The sequence below is a fragment of the Numenius arquata genome, chromosome Z, assembly GCF_964106895.1.
Source record: "Numenius arquata chromosome Z, bNumArq3.hap1.1, whole genome shotgun sequence".
Lineage (NCBI taxonomy): Eukaryota > Metazoa > Chordata > Aves > Charadriiformes > Scolopacidae > Numenius > Numenius arquata.
In genome coordinates this window covers 29,360,015-29,375,414 of record NC_133616.1, presented here as the reverse complement: position 1 = coordinate 29,375,414, position 15,400 = coordinate 29,360,015, and the positions used below count along the sequence as shown (strand labels likewise).

Sequence of the window (15,400 nt, the reverse complement as noted above, 5' to 3'; positions counted from 1 at the left end):
AAACCACCAAACACAGGAAGACCAAAGCTTCTTTGTTCTCCACTAACAATTTAATTCTGCTTTAAAAAGCCTTTGTCTTATATGGGCCTAAGATGTCCTTAGTTGCATTCAGTTAAAAAAACCGAACAACCTCCAAACCAATAAAATAGACAATAAAATGTTAAACGCAGGAGAACGGGAAGAAGTAAAGAGAATTGGTTCTCTGTTTGTTTTAAGGAATTTGGACAACACAGAAAAAAATCAAATATGATGAAGAATGAAGAAATGAATTTTAATGTCGACAGTACCAGAGCCTCTCATTTCTCCCGCTGCCTGCAGCCGCTGAGCCCTGTTACAAAGCCACACAGAACAACTTCGTTTGGTGAAGAATTCAGACCGCACCTCTCACATTTCCGCTATGGCCCTCCTCCTCTTGGAGACATGGAAACATTTCAAGTGTCCTTGGAAGGAGGGTCTCGGAAACGCAAGAGCATGCCAACAAAAATGCCTCCTTCCATCGCTCTTGAGGGTTCCTCATCACCATCAGACAGACCTGAAGATCACAATGACATAGGCCCTTCCAGCCTCCCCTTGGTGTTCCAACAGCCGGCACAGCCCAAGTACAGTTCCCAGATGATTGACCTCTGCAACTTTGGTTTTCAGTTCTACAGAACTCTGGAGCACTTTGGAGCAAAGCCTATTAAGCAAGAGCCAGTGAAGCCTAACATGACATGGCCCAGTAGCCCAGCATTCATGCAGGCTCCTTACCCTTATTATCCTAAAGTCCACCCTAGCTTAATGTTTCCTTTTATTGTGCCACCAAACTTTCATTTCAGGAACCCCTTTCAAATGAAAAGACCTCCAGAGCCATCCTTCAAGAGGGCTGAAGTAAAAGAAAGTGGTGAAAATAAACAGAAAGTGGAAAGAGTAGATGTCAACCTTCAGATAGATGACAGTTACTATGTTGATGTGGGGGGTGAACAGAAACGCTGGCAATGTCCCATGTGTGAGAAGTCCTATACATCCAAGTACAATTTGGTGACCCATATTTTGGGGCACAGTGGCATTAAGCCACACGCTTGCACCCGATGTGGCAAGCTTTTCAAGCAGCTGAGCCACTTGCACACACATATGTTGACCCACCAGGGCACTCGGCCACATAAATGCCAGGTGTGCCACAAGGCTTTCACTCAAACCAGTCATCTTAAGAGACACATGATGCAACACAGTGACATTAAGCCTTACAACTGCAGGATCTGTGGCAGAGGTTTTGCCTACCCCAGTGAGCTGAAAGCACATGAGTCTAAGCACGAGAGTGGCCGAGAGAACATTTGTGTGGAGTGTGGTCTGGACTTCCCGACCCTGGCCCAGCTGAAGAGGCACTTAACAACCCACCGTGGCCCTATACAGTACAATTGCACTGAATGTGATAAGACCTTCCAGTACCCAAGCCAGCTACAAAACCACATGATGAAGCACAAAGACATCCGCCCATACATCTGCACCGAATGTGGCATGGAGTTTGTGCAGCCCCACCACCTCAAACAGCACTCCCTGACTCACAAGGTAAGCCACCACGGGTCGCCCTCCCACCTTGCATCGGAAGGTTGCCCAGGGATTACAGGCTACTAAAGACACACGTGTGTACCTCCTCGGAAAGAAGGTAACTGGCCTGTAGAGCCTCATGCTGGCCCATGGCCAGTGGGAGAGTTTTGTGCAGAACAAAAGCCCCAGCAGCACTGGCAGTAGTAGAAGCTAGATGTCTCTGCCAGTCTTAAGAAAGTACACACAAACCCTGCTTTGTGATAGTCAGGAGTCCAACCAAGCCACCTGTATTACTTCCCAAAACTATATTCCCATCTCTCCAAGTTTTATCTTCGGAATGACCCTCTGTAACACACCATAATTTTGTAGAGCTGTATAACCCCCGTCCCCTGAAACATTAACAGACATTTTCTACTGAAAACCAGCTCTATTGCTTTGCTGCTTCCATTGGGAAGAATGTGGATTTGCAATAGGCTCTATGTATGCAGCTAAAGAAAGTATATTATTACTCAACAGATTTTGAAGAACCGTTATAATGAGACACTGTTGGAAAAAAACCAACCAAAGAAAAACTCTCCTTAGTGCATGTTATCCAGAATGCCAGTTAATAAAAGTGGACAAGCAGGTCCATAATCCCAGCCAATTCACATCAAGTGGCAGTCTTGTCACTGCTGACAGCAATGACAGCAGAGTCAGTTTCGGTCAGGCTATGGAACACATCCAGAAAGATCACTTTCAAAATTAGGAAAAATGTAACTGTTCCATTCAAGAATGTCTGAAATTGGCTTACCCACCTTTACAAAAATGTTGTTAAGGCAAGCCAAAACCCCACAAATTTCAGAAAAATTTGCTTCCTGTTTTGCATATTTTTCCTTTAACACTTGAATTTTGGCTTTTATGTGAAAAACATTAAAAATACTGGAAGCTACAGCATTTCAGTCATATAGACATATTTTCTTTTAAAAACCAACAACCTCTACTTCCACATTTGCTTTTTCTTCCCTACTACACAACTATAATTTCTGCTCTTTCTGGAGATTCCCTGGTCTTTGGATTTACCATGCAAAATTCTACTATTTTAAGACTTGGCATTTTTTTTTTGTCACAGGAAATGCAATGCCCCTGGGCATTTAGAGAGCTTCTGCTTCTTTGTCCACAGCTGCAGGTGGATTCAGCTGTGAACGTAATTAACAGTACTTAACTGCCCAAATGCAGCCTCACATCAGATACTTAAGATACATCAGACACAAGTAGACACTTAAAGCTGCTTTTGGTGTTCACAGTTTTAGCTTTGCAATTAACTGTGAAAAAGCCACTGACTGGCACAAAAGTAGAGATTGTTTCAAGTCTTCTTTGTAATGGGGGCCTGCAGGAAGAGTAATTGCTCTCTGCACTTCACTAGTAAATCCTCATTACCTTCAGCAAGTTATACTCAAACTCTCAAAATGTGTAGTGGTAAATTCTTTGATTTTCATAGCATCTAAATGACTTTTTGAGGACCTGGCAGTTAGACCACATGGGTGTGAACAAGAATATTGAATTATGCATTAGTAAATTGACTAGATAGCATAAAAGTCATTAGAAATGCTCTGTAAACACCAGATAAAATGGGATCACTCCATTAGTGTTAGTGCATGTCCTACTAAGAGTGCACAGTTTCTGAATGTAATGTTTATCTCTATTTAGCAACATTGCTTGACTACTTCTCAGTTACTTCAGATTGTTTTCTATAGCTTTCTTCAAAACAGGGCTATGCCTTTTTTTAGAAGCCAATGATGTTCGATTGTCAAAGGCAAGCACTCCTTTAGTCTCTTAACCGGTTAGCTTTAATTCTTGGTCAATAAGTGTACACATGTGACCAATACTTTACATAAGCAGTAGAGTAGGACAGAGAAGCTCTACTACTGACAGTCTCTCATTGATTTGTAAACTTACTGATGGAAACAAACCTCATTATTTCATTAAGCTTACATTTTGTTTTCCTTCTCTGCTTCTCAGATTCTTCTAAGAATTTGCGAGGAAAAAAATAAACAAATATCTCTTACTTGAGCAAATCATGTTAAATGTGAAATAATTTATTATCTGCTTTGCTAATGTAGAATAAGTAATTCATAATTGCTGTACTGAAGATCAAATTATCTAGAAAATTTTCCATCTACAGAATTTTCTGATTATTGTCTTCTCTTACAGGGTGTGAAAGAGCACAAATGTGGAATTTGTGGCCGGGAATTCACTCTGCTGGCCAACATGAAGCGACATGTCCTGATCCACACCAATATCAGAGCCTACCAGTGCCATTTGTGCTTCAAGAGCTTTGTGCAAAAGCAGACTCTCAAGGCCCACATGATTGTTCACTCTGATGTCAAACCCTTTAAATGCAAGGTAAGTGCATTTGGTGGCAGAGACATTAGCCCACTGGATATTTCTGTGATACTATCATCTTGCGGTATGGTAGAATTAGAAAAACAAGACTTGTGAACACATATGGAGGTTGCATTTAAATTAGCAGAAACCAGCCTGGTTTTCATTCTTTATCCAGGTTCTACTTATGTAGCACAAAATAATGGAGGTAGATACCCGCGGTTTACTCCCTTCCCCTTCAATATCAGTAACTTTCATCCTCAAATATTTTTTTCGGCTCCGTAAGGATTTAAATGCCACAGCAGTTTGAGGACAATAAACATAACTGACATTTGCTTAGTACAGCCATCGAAACAGAAGTCACAGTGCTTAGTAACTTGAATCACGCACTGAAAATAAAGATCAAGTCGTGCACCCACAGAGGACTATGGAAAAGCAGCAGCCACTACTTCGCATAATGACGCTATGTGACAGTTCAGGGAAAGACTCAAAGAAAAGCACAGCAAAATACAACTGCAGAAGGGATTTGATTGGGCCAAGTGTAATTACCAGACTGAAATTCAGGGCAGGACATCCGCAGCCGAACAAAACAGCCTCTGAGACCATCTGGCCTTTTTAGGATCTTGTGCTAGCTCCAGTTTGCTGCCTCCCTCACCAACATTCCCTTCCCATCCTCTCTTATCCTCCCTCCCCATAAGCCTTTGAGGCTTTGGCTTTCTTGACCGTGCTCATCTCTGATATCTTCGTAATGAATTATTCATGTTTATATTCTTACTCAGTACTGGACACTACATCTGTTCCTTTTGCTGTCTATCTGGTTCATTACTGTAGTCATACTTTGTGAAGTCAAAGGTTGTAGGTTTTATTCCCACTTTGATCTGCTCTAAGAGGGCTATAAATACAAAGTGGAACATGTTACCCAGTTTATGCCTAAGTAACTGAAGATTGATCTGGAAGCAATTTCTAGAACTCTTTCATCCAACACCTTTATGGAATTAAATACATTCTTAAAAGAAACATTTCATCGAGAAGCAGAGCTGAATGAAAAATTTTAAATGGAATTATTTTCTCTTGAAAAATGTAGAACTTCAAAATGTCATAGGAAAATATGGCATTCAGTGATAATTTTACTAGGAAAATGCAAAAATGAATCTTTTTTACTTCCTCATTTTGCTTTGATAAGTTTGAAACATTTCACTTTGAAATAACAACAGCAGTCTTTCAACTTTAGTGTTTTGTTTCATTTTAATTTATGTTGTATTAAAATGTTATTTTGTATAATAGGACTTACGTTTTTCTAGATTGATAAAATAAATTCTGTTACTGAAATGCTTGGGTAGTTCCAAGTCAAGTCTGCTGGGGACTTTCATTCTTTGAGAACATCTGCAACCCTGTCTTTTTGTTCCCATTTGGTCATAGTCCTCCTCTGACCCCTCAAATTTCAGAGAAGAAACTCACTTGTTTGATGAACTGTTTTGGATGCAGTATCTGGACCCACGCTATTTTTCAGACATGTGCAGATTAGCTAGAAGCTGGTCTTCAAGTTAGGGTTTGATGATGACAGACTATTAAAACTTGGAGATGGCAACAGTTTGAACCAGGAACTGGAGTACCACCAGTATGTTTTCCAGCCAGTAACAAAAGCTTTACAGGAACACCTGTTTTTCTTATATTTTTTTTCACTTCTCTGCCCCCACCCAATGTTCCTAGGAAGAAAGAAACAAGTAAGCACAGTGAACCAGTTTCTCCTGTGGCTGAAGGGGTATGAATCAACATCAGTGCCCCTGAACAAAGCGGAGATTGTAACAATAAGCAAAGGGAGAATCAGGAATTGCTTTTTGGCATTAGGAGCATCCCTTGCCTCTCTGGCAGAGCCCTTGAAAGACTTGAGCAAGTATTTCTGGCTGGTATTCAGAGGGTTAAGGCAATGACCAGATAGCAGCCTTTTGGCACCAAGCTCCTCCTCAGCAGAAGGAAGGATATAGCTGTATGAACAGCCTGCTTAACAATGGCTCACATGTCCCCGGGGAACCGCCTGCAAATAGATTTCATCTTGCTTTCTCTTGTACTTTTCAAAGCTTCCTGTTTTCTCACGGTCCTTTTGGACAGTTTACAGTCTTTCTCCCTCTCCCTCTCTCTTTGAGGAAAGGAACACCCTTCTTATGAAGAAAAAAAAAAAAAAGAAGAAGAATGCAAGGGAAAGAGAGCACAGCAGTAGCCTTTCTACTTCACCACATGCAATGGTTTTCTTTACCTTTTTCTCACAGAAAAAGAAAACATCAGGCTTTCCTATATGTGTAATCACAGCTAAGCACAGACTATCTGAAGTGAGGGAGTATCAAATAGTTGTCCCTTCTGCTTCCTCATCCAGCGGCAGCTTGGATCTGTTTGATTTTTCTCTGAAGAGTGAACTTCTCTGTAGCTTTTAAAGGCCCGAGCCTGTGCTGCCTTGTTTATTTCTGCTTAGAAAAAAACCACTAAAGTGTTCTAAAGGAGTTGCACCAACTGGTGCAATACTGCTAATTTGGATTTGTAGAGGAAGCTTCTATGAAATTTACAGTTGCTTTTAGTGCTGAAGTCATCAACGTTTTCGACCCCCAATAAAGATTGCAATGAAATTTTCTCCAGCCCAGCCAAACACACTTTGCAGCAAATGTTTTGGACTCCGCTTTTTTCCCATCTAAAATCACAGGTTTAGATCAGGCACCAAAACCAAAGAAAATGTAGGAAATGAGTACTTTGGGAAGAAAAGCATGAGCTTTGCATCTCCCTGAGTGCTAAGTTGCTCTGTGGTGACTTCTGCTGGAGCTCCCTCTCATGCAACTGGCTCAGTTCTTTCTGTTCATCAGTGCTCACACCCCTGCACTTTCACAGAGAAAGAAAGTCTTTCTTAGTTTGGTCTGCAGACTGAGGCTGTTCTTTAAACACTAGATGTGAACCCCAGCTAGCTCTGAGGTGCTGTATTCCAGCAGGTGAGCCCCAAACCCTCTCCTTTCACCCTCTGGAAGAGACATTCCGTGGACATTCATCTGAAAGTTGCCTTGTGTCTTTTGAAAGGGATAGGTTACTCAGAGACCATGCTACACAGAGCCATCGTTCCAAAAAAACAATTTTCATATCTGCATTTCTTTCATTTTCCTGCCACACCTCTCCACTTTAGTACCATTTCCTTATGTCCCCAGAGGACATTTCAGGACAGGAACACATTACAAGTCCCTAAGACTGTGCCTGACTTTGGGAAATGGTAAACCCACCCCATTTATTCAGAGACACAAAACTTCTATGCTGTAAGGAATTATCCTTTACAAAGTCCCCCATCTTTTCCTTATGAAGAAAGAGGAATAAATGCTGTCTTGACAAAAAAAAATATAAATGCTCCTACTAGACCCATCTTAATTCTCAACACCTTACAAAGATGTAGATTTGCCTGAAGTACTCTAGCCATTCACCTGTTTAACATGATTTTCCTTGATTACCAGTTAAGATAGAGTAGTAAAGACCCAGTTATCAGAAAGCAAAAGCTGGTGAGAACACAGGTCAGCCACGCTGACCAGAAGCCTTCTGCTAAAAGGTATTAGAAGGGTATTATCATTGGCATTCTTGTAGCCAGAGAAATATTGACATGTCGTAGGTCATTCCAGCAGCTGTCAAGATAAAATCAGCTGCTGTTCTTCCTTGCAAATTTTCTGTGCTCATCAGTGCTTCTCCTCTTTGTTTCCTCCCAGCACTTTCAGAGTGGTTTTTGGTATATTCAGTTCCCTGGATATAAGTCATCCAGCATATTAGCTTTCTTTGAATGCAAAGAAGAGACAGTCCTTTTTCCTAACTGGATGGATGACACTTGGAATCAGATATCTTACTTTTACAGATTAATAACTCATTTTCAGTGGCTATTCTTTTTTTTTTTCTTCCTCCACTGTCTCAGTGAACACTTTGCTGATAAATTTATTTGCTAGAATGTTCATTTTAGCAAAATCACAGAGAGCAAATAACGGAAGAGAATTTATGCAGCTGAAAGAAATATTTTTTTTTAAAGCAAGTGAGTGTTTCCAGACCCTTTCTTTCTGCAGCGTTGACTCAGCTCTAGATTTTATTTAAAAACAATACACCTGCAGATGTTTATATTAATGAACTGCTTCCATTTTCCATGAAGAGATGGTTTAAAATGCAAAGGATACAGTACTGTTTCACTGACTATCATTCCACTATCTACATTTCATCCAGATATTCCAGCAGATGGCTTTGTGAATTTGAATCAAAAAGTACTGTAGCAGACCTTCTGTACTACCAAAATAAATTAAATCAGAAGTCAGATTAGACCAAAAATTTGGTGGAATCTCAGTAATTGCTTTTTAGCAATTTTCTCCAGATGAGTACACTGCTTGATGTGTTTCAGTTACTCAGTAATGGTGATTCTGGTTCATGCAGGATTGAAGATCATTAAAAAAAAAAATCTTGACAGTAAAAGTATTTGTCTAAAACCATTGCAAAAAAAAAAAAAAAAAAAAGAGCTGAAGAAGAAAGCAAACATCAAAGTTTGCAGAGGATGGAAATAGCCACTTGAATGTGAAGAAATTATAAATCCTGATAAGGAAAGACCAGAAGACATGTAAGACTAGAAGCTTGTAATAGTGATGTCAAACTCTCATGTCTTGAGAATACATTTGATTTGTAAGGGACCAGATGACAAAAGGACCCATCTAGATAAACAACAACAATGAAAAAACAAAACCCTTATTGTTTCATCAAAGGGAAACTTGCACGATCAATGGCTTGAGCTGGCAGGAACATGCTTCAGGGAAAGCTGAGTCATTCTTACAGCCCCATGACTGTTTAAATTCCAGCTTACTCACCAGAGACACTGAAACACAGAAGTTGGTAAACAGAAGATAAGAGGATCAGAGAAAAATGGGGGAGAAAGAAACAAAGAAAAAAAGGAATTGCATTTTCTAGCTTTTAGCAAAATGTGTAGCCATTTCATTTCCAGTTAAGGAGAAGTAATATTCTGCTTGACTGTTTCACAGAAACCCTTCATTGGTTTTATTTTGTATCTCCATCTCTGCCTGGCATTGTTCTTGATTATTGGCTAGATTTATAAACTATAAATGAAATGGTTCACCAGGTTGGAAAGTTACACTTTGAATTTCATTAAAGTTAAGAGCCTCCCAGTTTATGCACTTAAGCCTCTCTCCTTGTTACAGCAACGTTCCCTGCTTTTGGGGAATTCTTGACTCTGTATCCTAGTCATCAAATTTAAAAAATGGCAGCAGTGCAGAAGGCTCTCAATAGATCAGACTCAACCACACACTCTTCTCTGTACGGCTTTTGCCTGTACCATTGAAAAAAAAAAAAAAAAAATTGCAGCCAGAAATTGCTAGGGCTTAAGTTGAGAAGAGTAGGTCCTATTTCTTCTTAAAATGTTCTCCTCGGAAGTACCTCTTTGAACTAATCGTTTTAATTTTTACTGTTTTTGACAGCTGTGTGGAAAGGAATTTAACAGAATGCACAATTTAATGGGACACATGCATTTGCACTCGGACAGTAAGCCTTTCAAGTGCCTCTACTGTCCCAGCAAATTCACCTTGAAGGGGAACCTAACCAGGCACATGAAAGTCAAACATGGGGTCATGGAAAGAGGATTTCATTCTCAAGGTAATATTTTTCAGCAAGGTTATTCTCTGAGAGAACTGAAGTTGTGTATCAGTAAACCGAAACGGGCTTTCTACCACAGATCCATATTCTCATATCGTAGATCCAATGCTATTGGAAGAGATTGAATCCCGTAAGCCTGGGAAGTTGTTATTAACTATCCACATTACTCCAGTGCTACAGATCAGAGACCCCTAACCTTTGCCTCAGAGACCTTTCAGACTAGATATCTGGTAACACATGGGTACAGATTGAGATGCATTAGTAAATGGAGACAGAATGAGACAGTATGTATGAGTACAAAGGAAATAATTTTGGCACCTTAAGTTGCTGGTGTCAGGTGTTGGGGAGAATACGGTCAGTAGTGTGAGAGCAGAGGATTTATCAAGCTATACCAAACATTCTTGTACTTGAGCCCAGGGCTCCCATCCATCACTGTGAGAAGGTGTAATATCCACAGCACTGCAGAGCTTCTCCCAGCATGTGGGTACCCTGAGACACAAATGGGCACAAGCTGGTAGAGACTCAGCTTTAGTGAGGCCGTGGCACATATAGTTGGCCAGGGGAATGATTGGATGGCATGATCTTTCTGACTGAAGGTGTAGTTCCATTATTTTTTAATAAATATTACAGTTTCAGGAGGTTTGATTGCCAGAGCCTAGCAGCCATAGACAAGCAGATATATTTCCCCAGAGACAGACACATCTGGTCAGGAGTTTATGGTTTTTCTCTCATGCTTGAGGTACATCATAAATCATAAATTCATTTAAAGCTGACCAAAGCAAAAAATCTAGATTTCATGGGTCTTGGTTGCTGCTTATTGGATTCCAGTCTGAAATGGGAATGGAAGCCTGAACAGCTCTACATTCAGTAGCCTTTCTGCTCAACATATGGTTACTCTGTACCATATTGACATAGCTGATGTTAGGCAAAGGCAACAGGCTCAACACCCAGTTTACAAAGAAGCATGTGGACGGGAGGAGACACTCCTCCCCCACCTCAAAGTATATGGTTTTTGATTACCCGGGGTGTCCTGCAGAGTATTTCCTATCTCCCACCTACCACATACACTTCCTAAAGTCAGCTTCATGTGTGCACACATGCCAATGCTACCTAAAGAAGTGGGGGAATTCAGGACGATTGTTTTGAGAGATTGAGTATACAAGATATTTTTTTCGTTAAGAATTTCTGGATAAATAGTTCTTTCATGGTAATATTTCTTGGTGTTCCTCAAATTCAGGCTTTAGGCCAGCCTAGCATGTGTGTAAAACATACACTCTAATGACATTTGGCATAAAATATACAAAGATCCTAACAGGTAATGAAATAAATGGCTCTTTTTTTCCTGTAAATCTTCCACAGCACCACGCTAGTTACACAATTACCTGTAATTGAAGGCAGCCTAAAAACTTTTGAGTGCACAGAGATTCTTCAGCCTTTGAGGATTATCAAACCCAAGACAATTTGTAAGGGCTAACACCTGCTCAAAAAACATTTTAACAAATACAACCTCTGACAAAATAGCAGCTGTATCTGGTGAGGCTGCATAGATTCTTCAGAAAGTGGATTCAAGTACTGAGGGAAAAAAACAAACCAAAGCAACACAAAACAAAAACAAGTAAAATAATGGCTTTCTTACATATTTGCTATTGAGTGAAATCTTCACCCCAGTACTGTTACCATTCTTTTAATGAAGATGGACTATTCAGGCTGCAGTGCCTGAATCTTCTCTGGTGCATCCTGATGCTCAGAGACATTTGAGTCCACAGATGCCTGCTGGGTAATGTCTGGATTTGCAGCAAGAGATGAGACACTCTGACAAATATTAAGACAAACTGTACCCAGGACTACACTCAGACTTATACCGCAAGGCTCAAAATCGTTACTTGTTTATAATGTTTTCCTCAAGCTGAAACACTAGCTAGGGCATAGAGCTTTTCAGTGGCATAAGTGGCTTCTCAGTAGATGAAAGAGGAAAAATTGAGGCGAGTGGAAGTCGTAGACTGCTGAGACTTGTCTTTTCATTTTTAAAGTAGTAACTTTGAACCAGAATGTCCATAGAACAAACACATTAACATGTTTCAAATCTTTTCCACTCCTCAGGAAAAAAATGTACAAAACCTGGGTCTTTGATTATTGCCTGTGATTCTTGAGATCAAAGTTTTCATTTAAAAAAAAATAGGAAAGAGGAAGTGGGTAGGTTCACTAGCAAAAATAGTTTAGAAGCCAGGCCACTTCACTTTTATTCCTATCTCCCTCGTCAAGTGTCTGGCATGTACCGCACAATGTTTTATGTGTCCTGACCTGGTTGTGAAGTGCATACAATAGTACTTTTAACAGCATCTCAAAGGAGATGCCATGAGATGTAAACAGTAAAGTACTTGGAGGTAGCTGGGTAGAAGAAAAAAGATAAAATATGAAATAGAAGGCCGCTTCACATTTTGTTTTTTAACCATGTATCACCTATTAAAATTTCCTATGTATAAATTGTTCCTTTTCTCCTTCTCTCAAACACAACAAGGTTTTGGAAGAGGAAGAATCGCTCTGTCACAGACAAATGCCTTGAGAAGTTTGGAACAGGAAGAGCCCTTTGATCTTTCCCAGAAAAGCCAAGGGAAGGGAATCTCATTTCATTCGGATGGTGAGAGTGCCAAGGGAAGCTCATGCCAGGAAGAAGAGGAAGACAACTGCTATGAGGCAGAGCGGTACAGCCCTGCCATGTGTCACCACGACGACAACAAACTGTACGTGGCTCAAGATCTGTCTGGCAAATCTGAGTGCATGATAAAGGACTTCAGAGAGTCCTACTGCAATGAGAAGGAAGAAGTGTTAAGTGAGGGAGGACTGGAGAAGAGAATAGGAAATTCAGACAAACGTGAGAGCCAAGGAGAGAGAGACCTTGAGAACAACAAAGAACACGTCAGCTTTATATCCTTTGAAAAGGCCAGACTTGGCCACTCTCTCTCTGATTACTTGTATTTCAAGCACAGGAATAAGAGTTTGAAAGAATTGCTGGAAAGAAAAATGGAAAAGCAGACAATGTTTATAGGCATTTAAAAAAGACATTTTAAATCAGCTGGAAAATGGGGATCAGATAGTTTTTAACATGAACTGTAGTTTACCAAAGCCTGAGTCTTTAGAAACAAACAAGCCAAATTAATTAATAAAAATTTTAAGGCAAAACACATACATTAAAAGAATAAAGCAGTCCAAGGTTACCAAGAAATGCAATAGATATTGAACCATAACATTTTCATACTTACCCATTTGATGTATAAGCACACCATGGAGTGGGTACAGGAGTTTATTTTCCTTTATCTGGGGTGGCAGAGACTTACATGCAATCTTCCGTTTATCAAAAAACAACATACTTTAGCATTTGATTTATTATATGACTAAATATATATGAACACTTCTAACCATACATATAAAAAAAATTCTGAAAATACTAAGTATTTAACAGTGTAAGCAAGAGTACTATTAATCATGGTGTGCATGACAGTCCTGTCACTCTTGGAACTAACACAGTCCAAATACTTTCATTTACTGAAGCGACTGTTAGTTCAACCACTTAAACAATGAGAAATGGGAAAAAAATTAAGAAGAAATGCTAATGTCTTTTGAGATAGTGAAAGGCAACTCTGTAAGGCTTTGAAAGGACTATAATTTATTGTGGCCACAGAGGCTTTTCCTCTGGCACAAGGGATGTTTGTGTTTCGCTATGTTTCAGTCAGTATGTGAGCATTCAACAATTCTTCAAGTGAAATAGCATGGACTACGTTGACATTTTGTTCTACTGTCTGCTCAGACCAATACATTTAATGAGCAGCAGCAGCATGTAGCATTTGCAAGTCTTGCTGTAATTACACATAAAGCAGTAAGAGTAATTTCATTGAGAAAATGATGCAATTTTGCCATTTATCTCTTCAGTTTATCTTGGCTGAGGATGATTTTGAAATATACAGGTCTGATCAGATTTTATTTTAGAAGGTATGCCAGAAAAGGGACCTTATGGGGCAAGCAGTACCTCACAGAGGAAAACTTGCTTTGGAATTTCCTTTTATTGGAGTCAAGATTTTTCCCTTATCAATGTGGCTTGACCAGTAAGCTCCAGACCTTTCAGAAGAATTCCACTTAGCTGTTTTTACTGAGTTGTTCCCAGCTTTTCATCTTCTGATTCCCAAACAATTATATTTTCGTAACAATGCTAAAAGCACATTCCAGTAAGCATATTCCTTTAATTGCATGAATAGTTTGACCAGCACCTTGATTCCTGCATCTTCAAGATAGATGACAAACAGCCCCACACCATCCTATTGCTTATAAGGAAAGAAAGACTTCTAAAATAATTTAATTAGTCCTATGTCATTCTGACATCCCAGCTCAAAATGTTAAAATCTGAATATATGGTAAATCTTTTCCAAATATTATTACCTTCTTCACTCACCTGCCAAGTTCTTGATTTGAAATACCTTGCTATCATGCTTTATATATAGCAGTTATAATTCAATATAGACATATACTTATGGCTTGCTAAGGCTAGAGTCATATAGCTGCAGCTCTCTGGCATTACAAGAAACACCTTACAGAACTAATGATTCTCACACCTACCAGTTAATAAGCTTTCACAGGGCAGCAGCCCTTATTCATCATATAAACTGAGTTTGTGTAGTCCGAGGTTGCAGAAGACAGTTTCATTTTTCAGGGCTTCAACATGGCATAATAAAGATTATAAATGAAAAGCAGAAAAAGTTGTTGATAAAAGAAGCTGTAACATACAGATGACTCTTTTAAGTGTAACTAGCTCTACAGCTGATGTAGATACGTTTTTAAAATAAAAGTGGTATACCAAATTGAAGTGGAACATAGGTCACTTTAGGCCTAGAATTACTGATGTCTTTCAAAATGAGGTGTTTTTCAGAGGTCCCTAGCCATGTTTTTTCAGTGATGAACTGTTTTATCATACACATTCAACTTCCTTGCTTTCACTGCAAGATAACTCCTCTTGAAAAAGGAGTTATCTTTCTTTCAAGCTAGACATTGTGGTCAAGCAGAATAATCAGAAAATTTTCAGAGTAATGTGTGTAACTGCATTCTTTGTTAGACTAGAGGGGAAATGATAAAGTAAAAATTCAGCGTGTTCTAGGATATTGTCTCTTAGAAATGAGAACAAGTCTTTTGGTTACCTTCTTGGCAATACCTTGTCTCTGCCAGACAAAAGCTCCTATCTGAGAACATATACAGCCAAGAGCTGGGTGCCATTGACTCTTAGAAATATCTCTCTCAAGGTTGTGTATTTTCCAGATGCGCATGGTTCAACATCAGTTCACTCCATCTTTGCAGCCTTATCAGTTCCTATGATAAGAAGAATAAGCAAGGAACCAGGAACCTGGTTGCAATTTCTAGAATGGTGACCATGCAGATGAGTTGAACTTAGCAAATCCTTTCACTTCTGTGGTGAGTAAAGCAGAAAGGCATGCAGCCCTTCCATTGCAAAGCCCTGTTGCCTATGCATGGGAGAGTGTTATGGGACAGCTAGACAATCCCTATCAAGAAATATGATTACATGTCAACAGCACTCCAGGCAAAGGGAGCAAAGGAGACACTTTCAGCAGAGCTCAGCTCACAGTAGATAACATCATAAACACAAAAATGAAGTCTACTGGAAATATGCAGTCCAGAGTTGCCGTAAGGGAAATCGCCAGATGTGTCCTTAGGAAAGGAAATCATTGCAAACATTTCTGGGTTGTCTGAATGGTTAACCCAAACACTTTCAACCACACCGTCAACTGCAGACAATTCATCCACTTCTACAAAACCACTTCTCACTGCAGCAAAAGCAACTGCCAATCACATACAGACAGGT

At 39.7% G+C, this 15,400-nt stretch overlaps 1 protein-coding gene across 1 annotated transcript in view; it reads left to right on the top strand.

Moving 5' to 3' along the window:
- The window catches only part of ZNF366 (zinc finger protein 366), a 32,086-nt gene extending 17,708 nt beyond the window's left edge, over positions 1-14,378 (top strand). Inside the window, exons 2-5 of the mRNA XM_074166541.1 lie at positions 217-1,545; positions 3,715-3,906; positions 9,363-9,537; positions 12,056-14,378. Coding sequence (XP_074022642.1) covers positions 247-1,545; positions 3,715-3,906; positions 9,363-9,537; positions 12,056-12,591 — 2,202 coding nt within the window. The 5' untranslated portion in view covers positions 217-246 and the 3' untranslated portion in view covers positions 12,592-14,378. The remainder of the gene's footprint in view (positions 1-216; positions 1,546-3,714; positions 3,907-9,362; positions 9,538-12,055) is intronic.
- Positions 14,379-15,400: the final 1,022 nt, after the last annotated feature.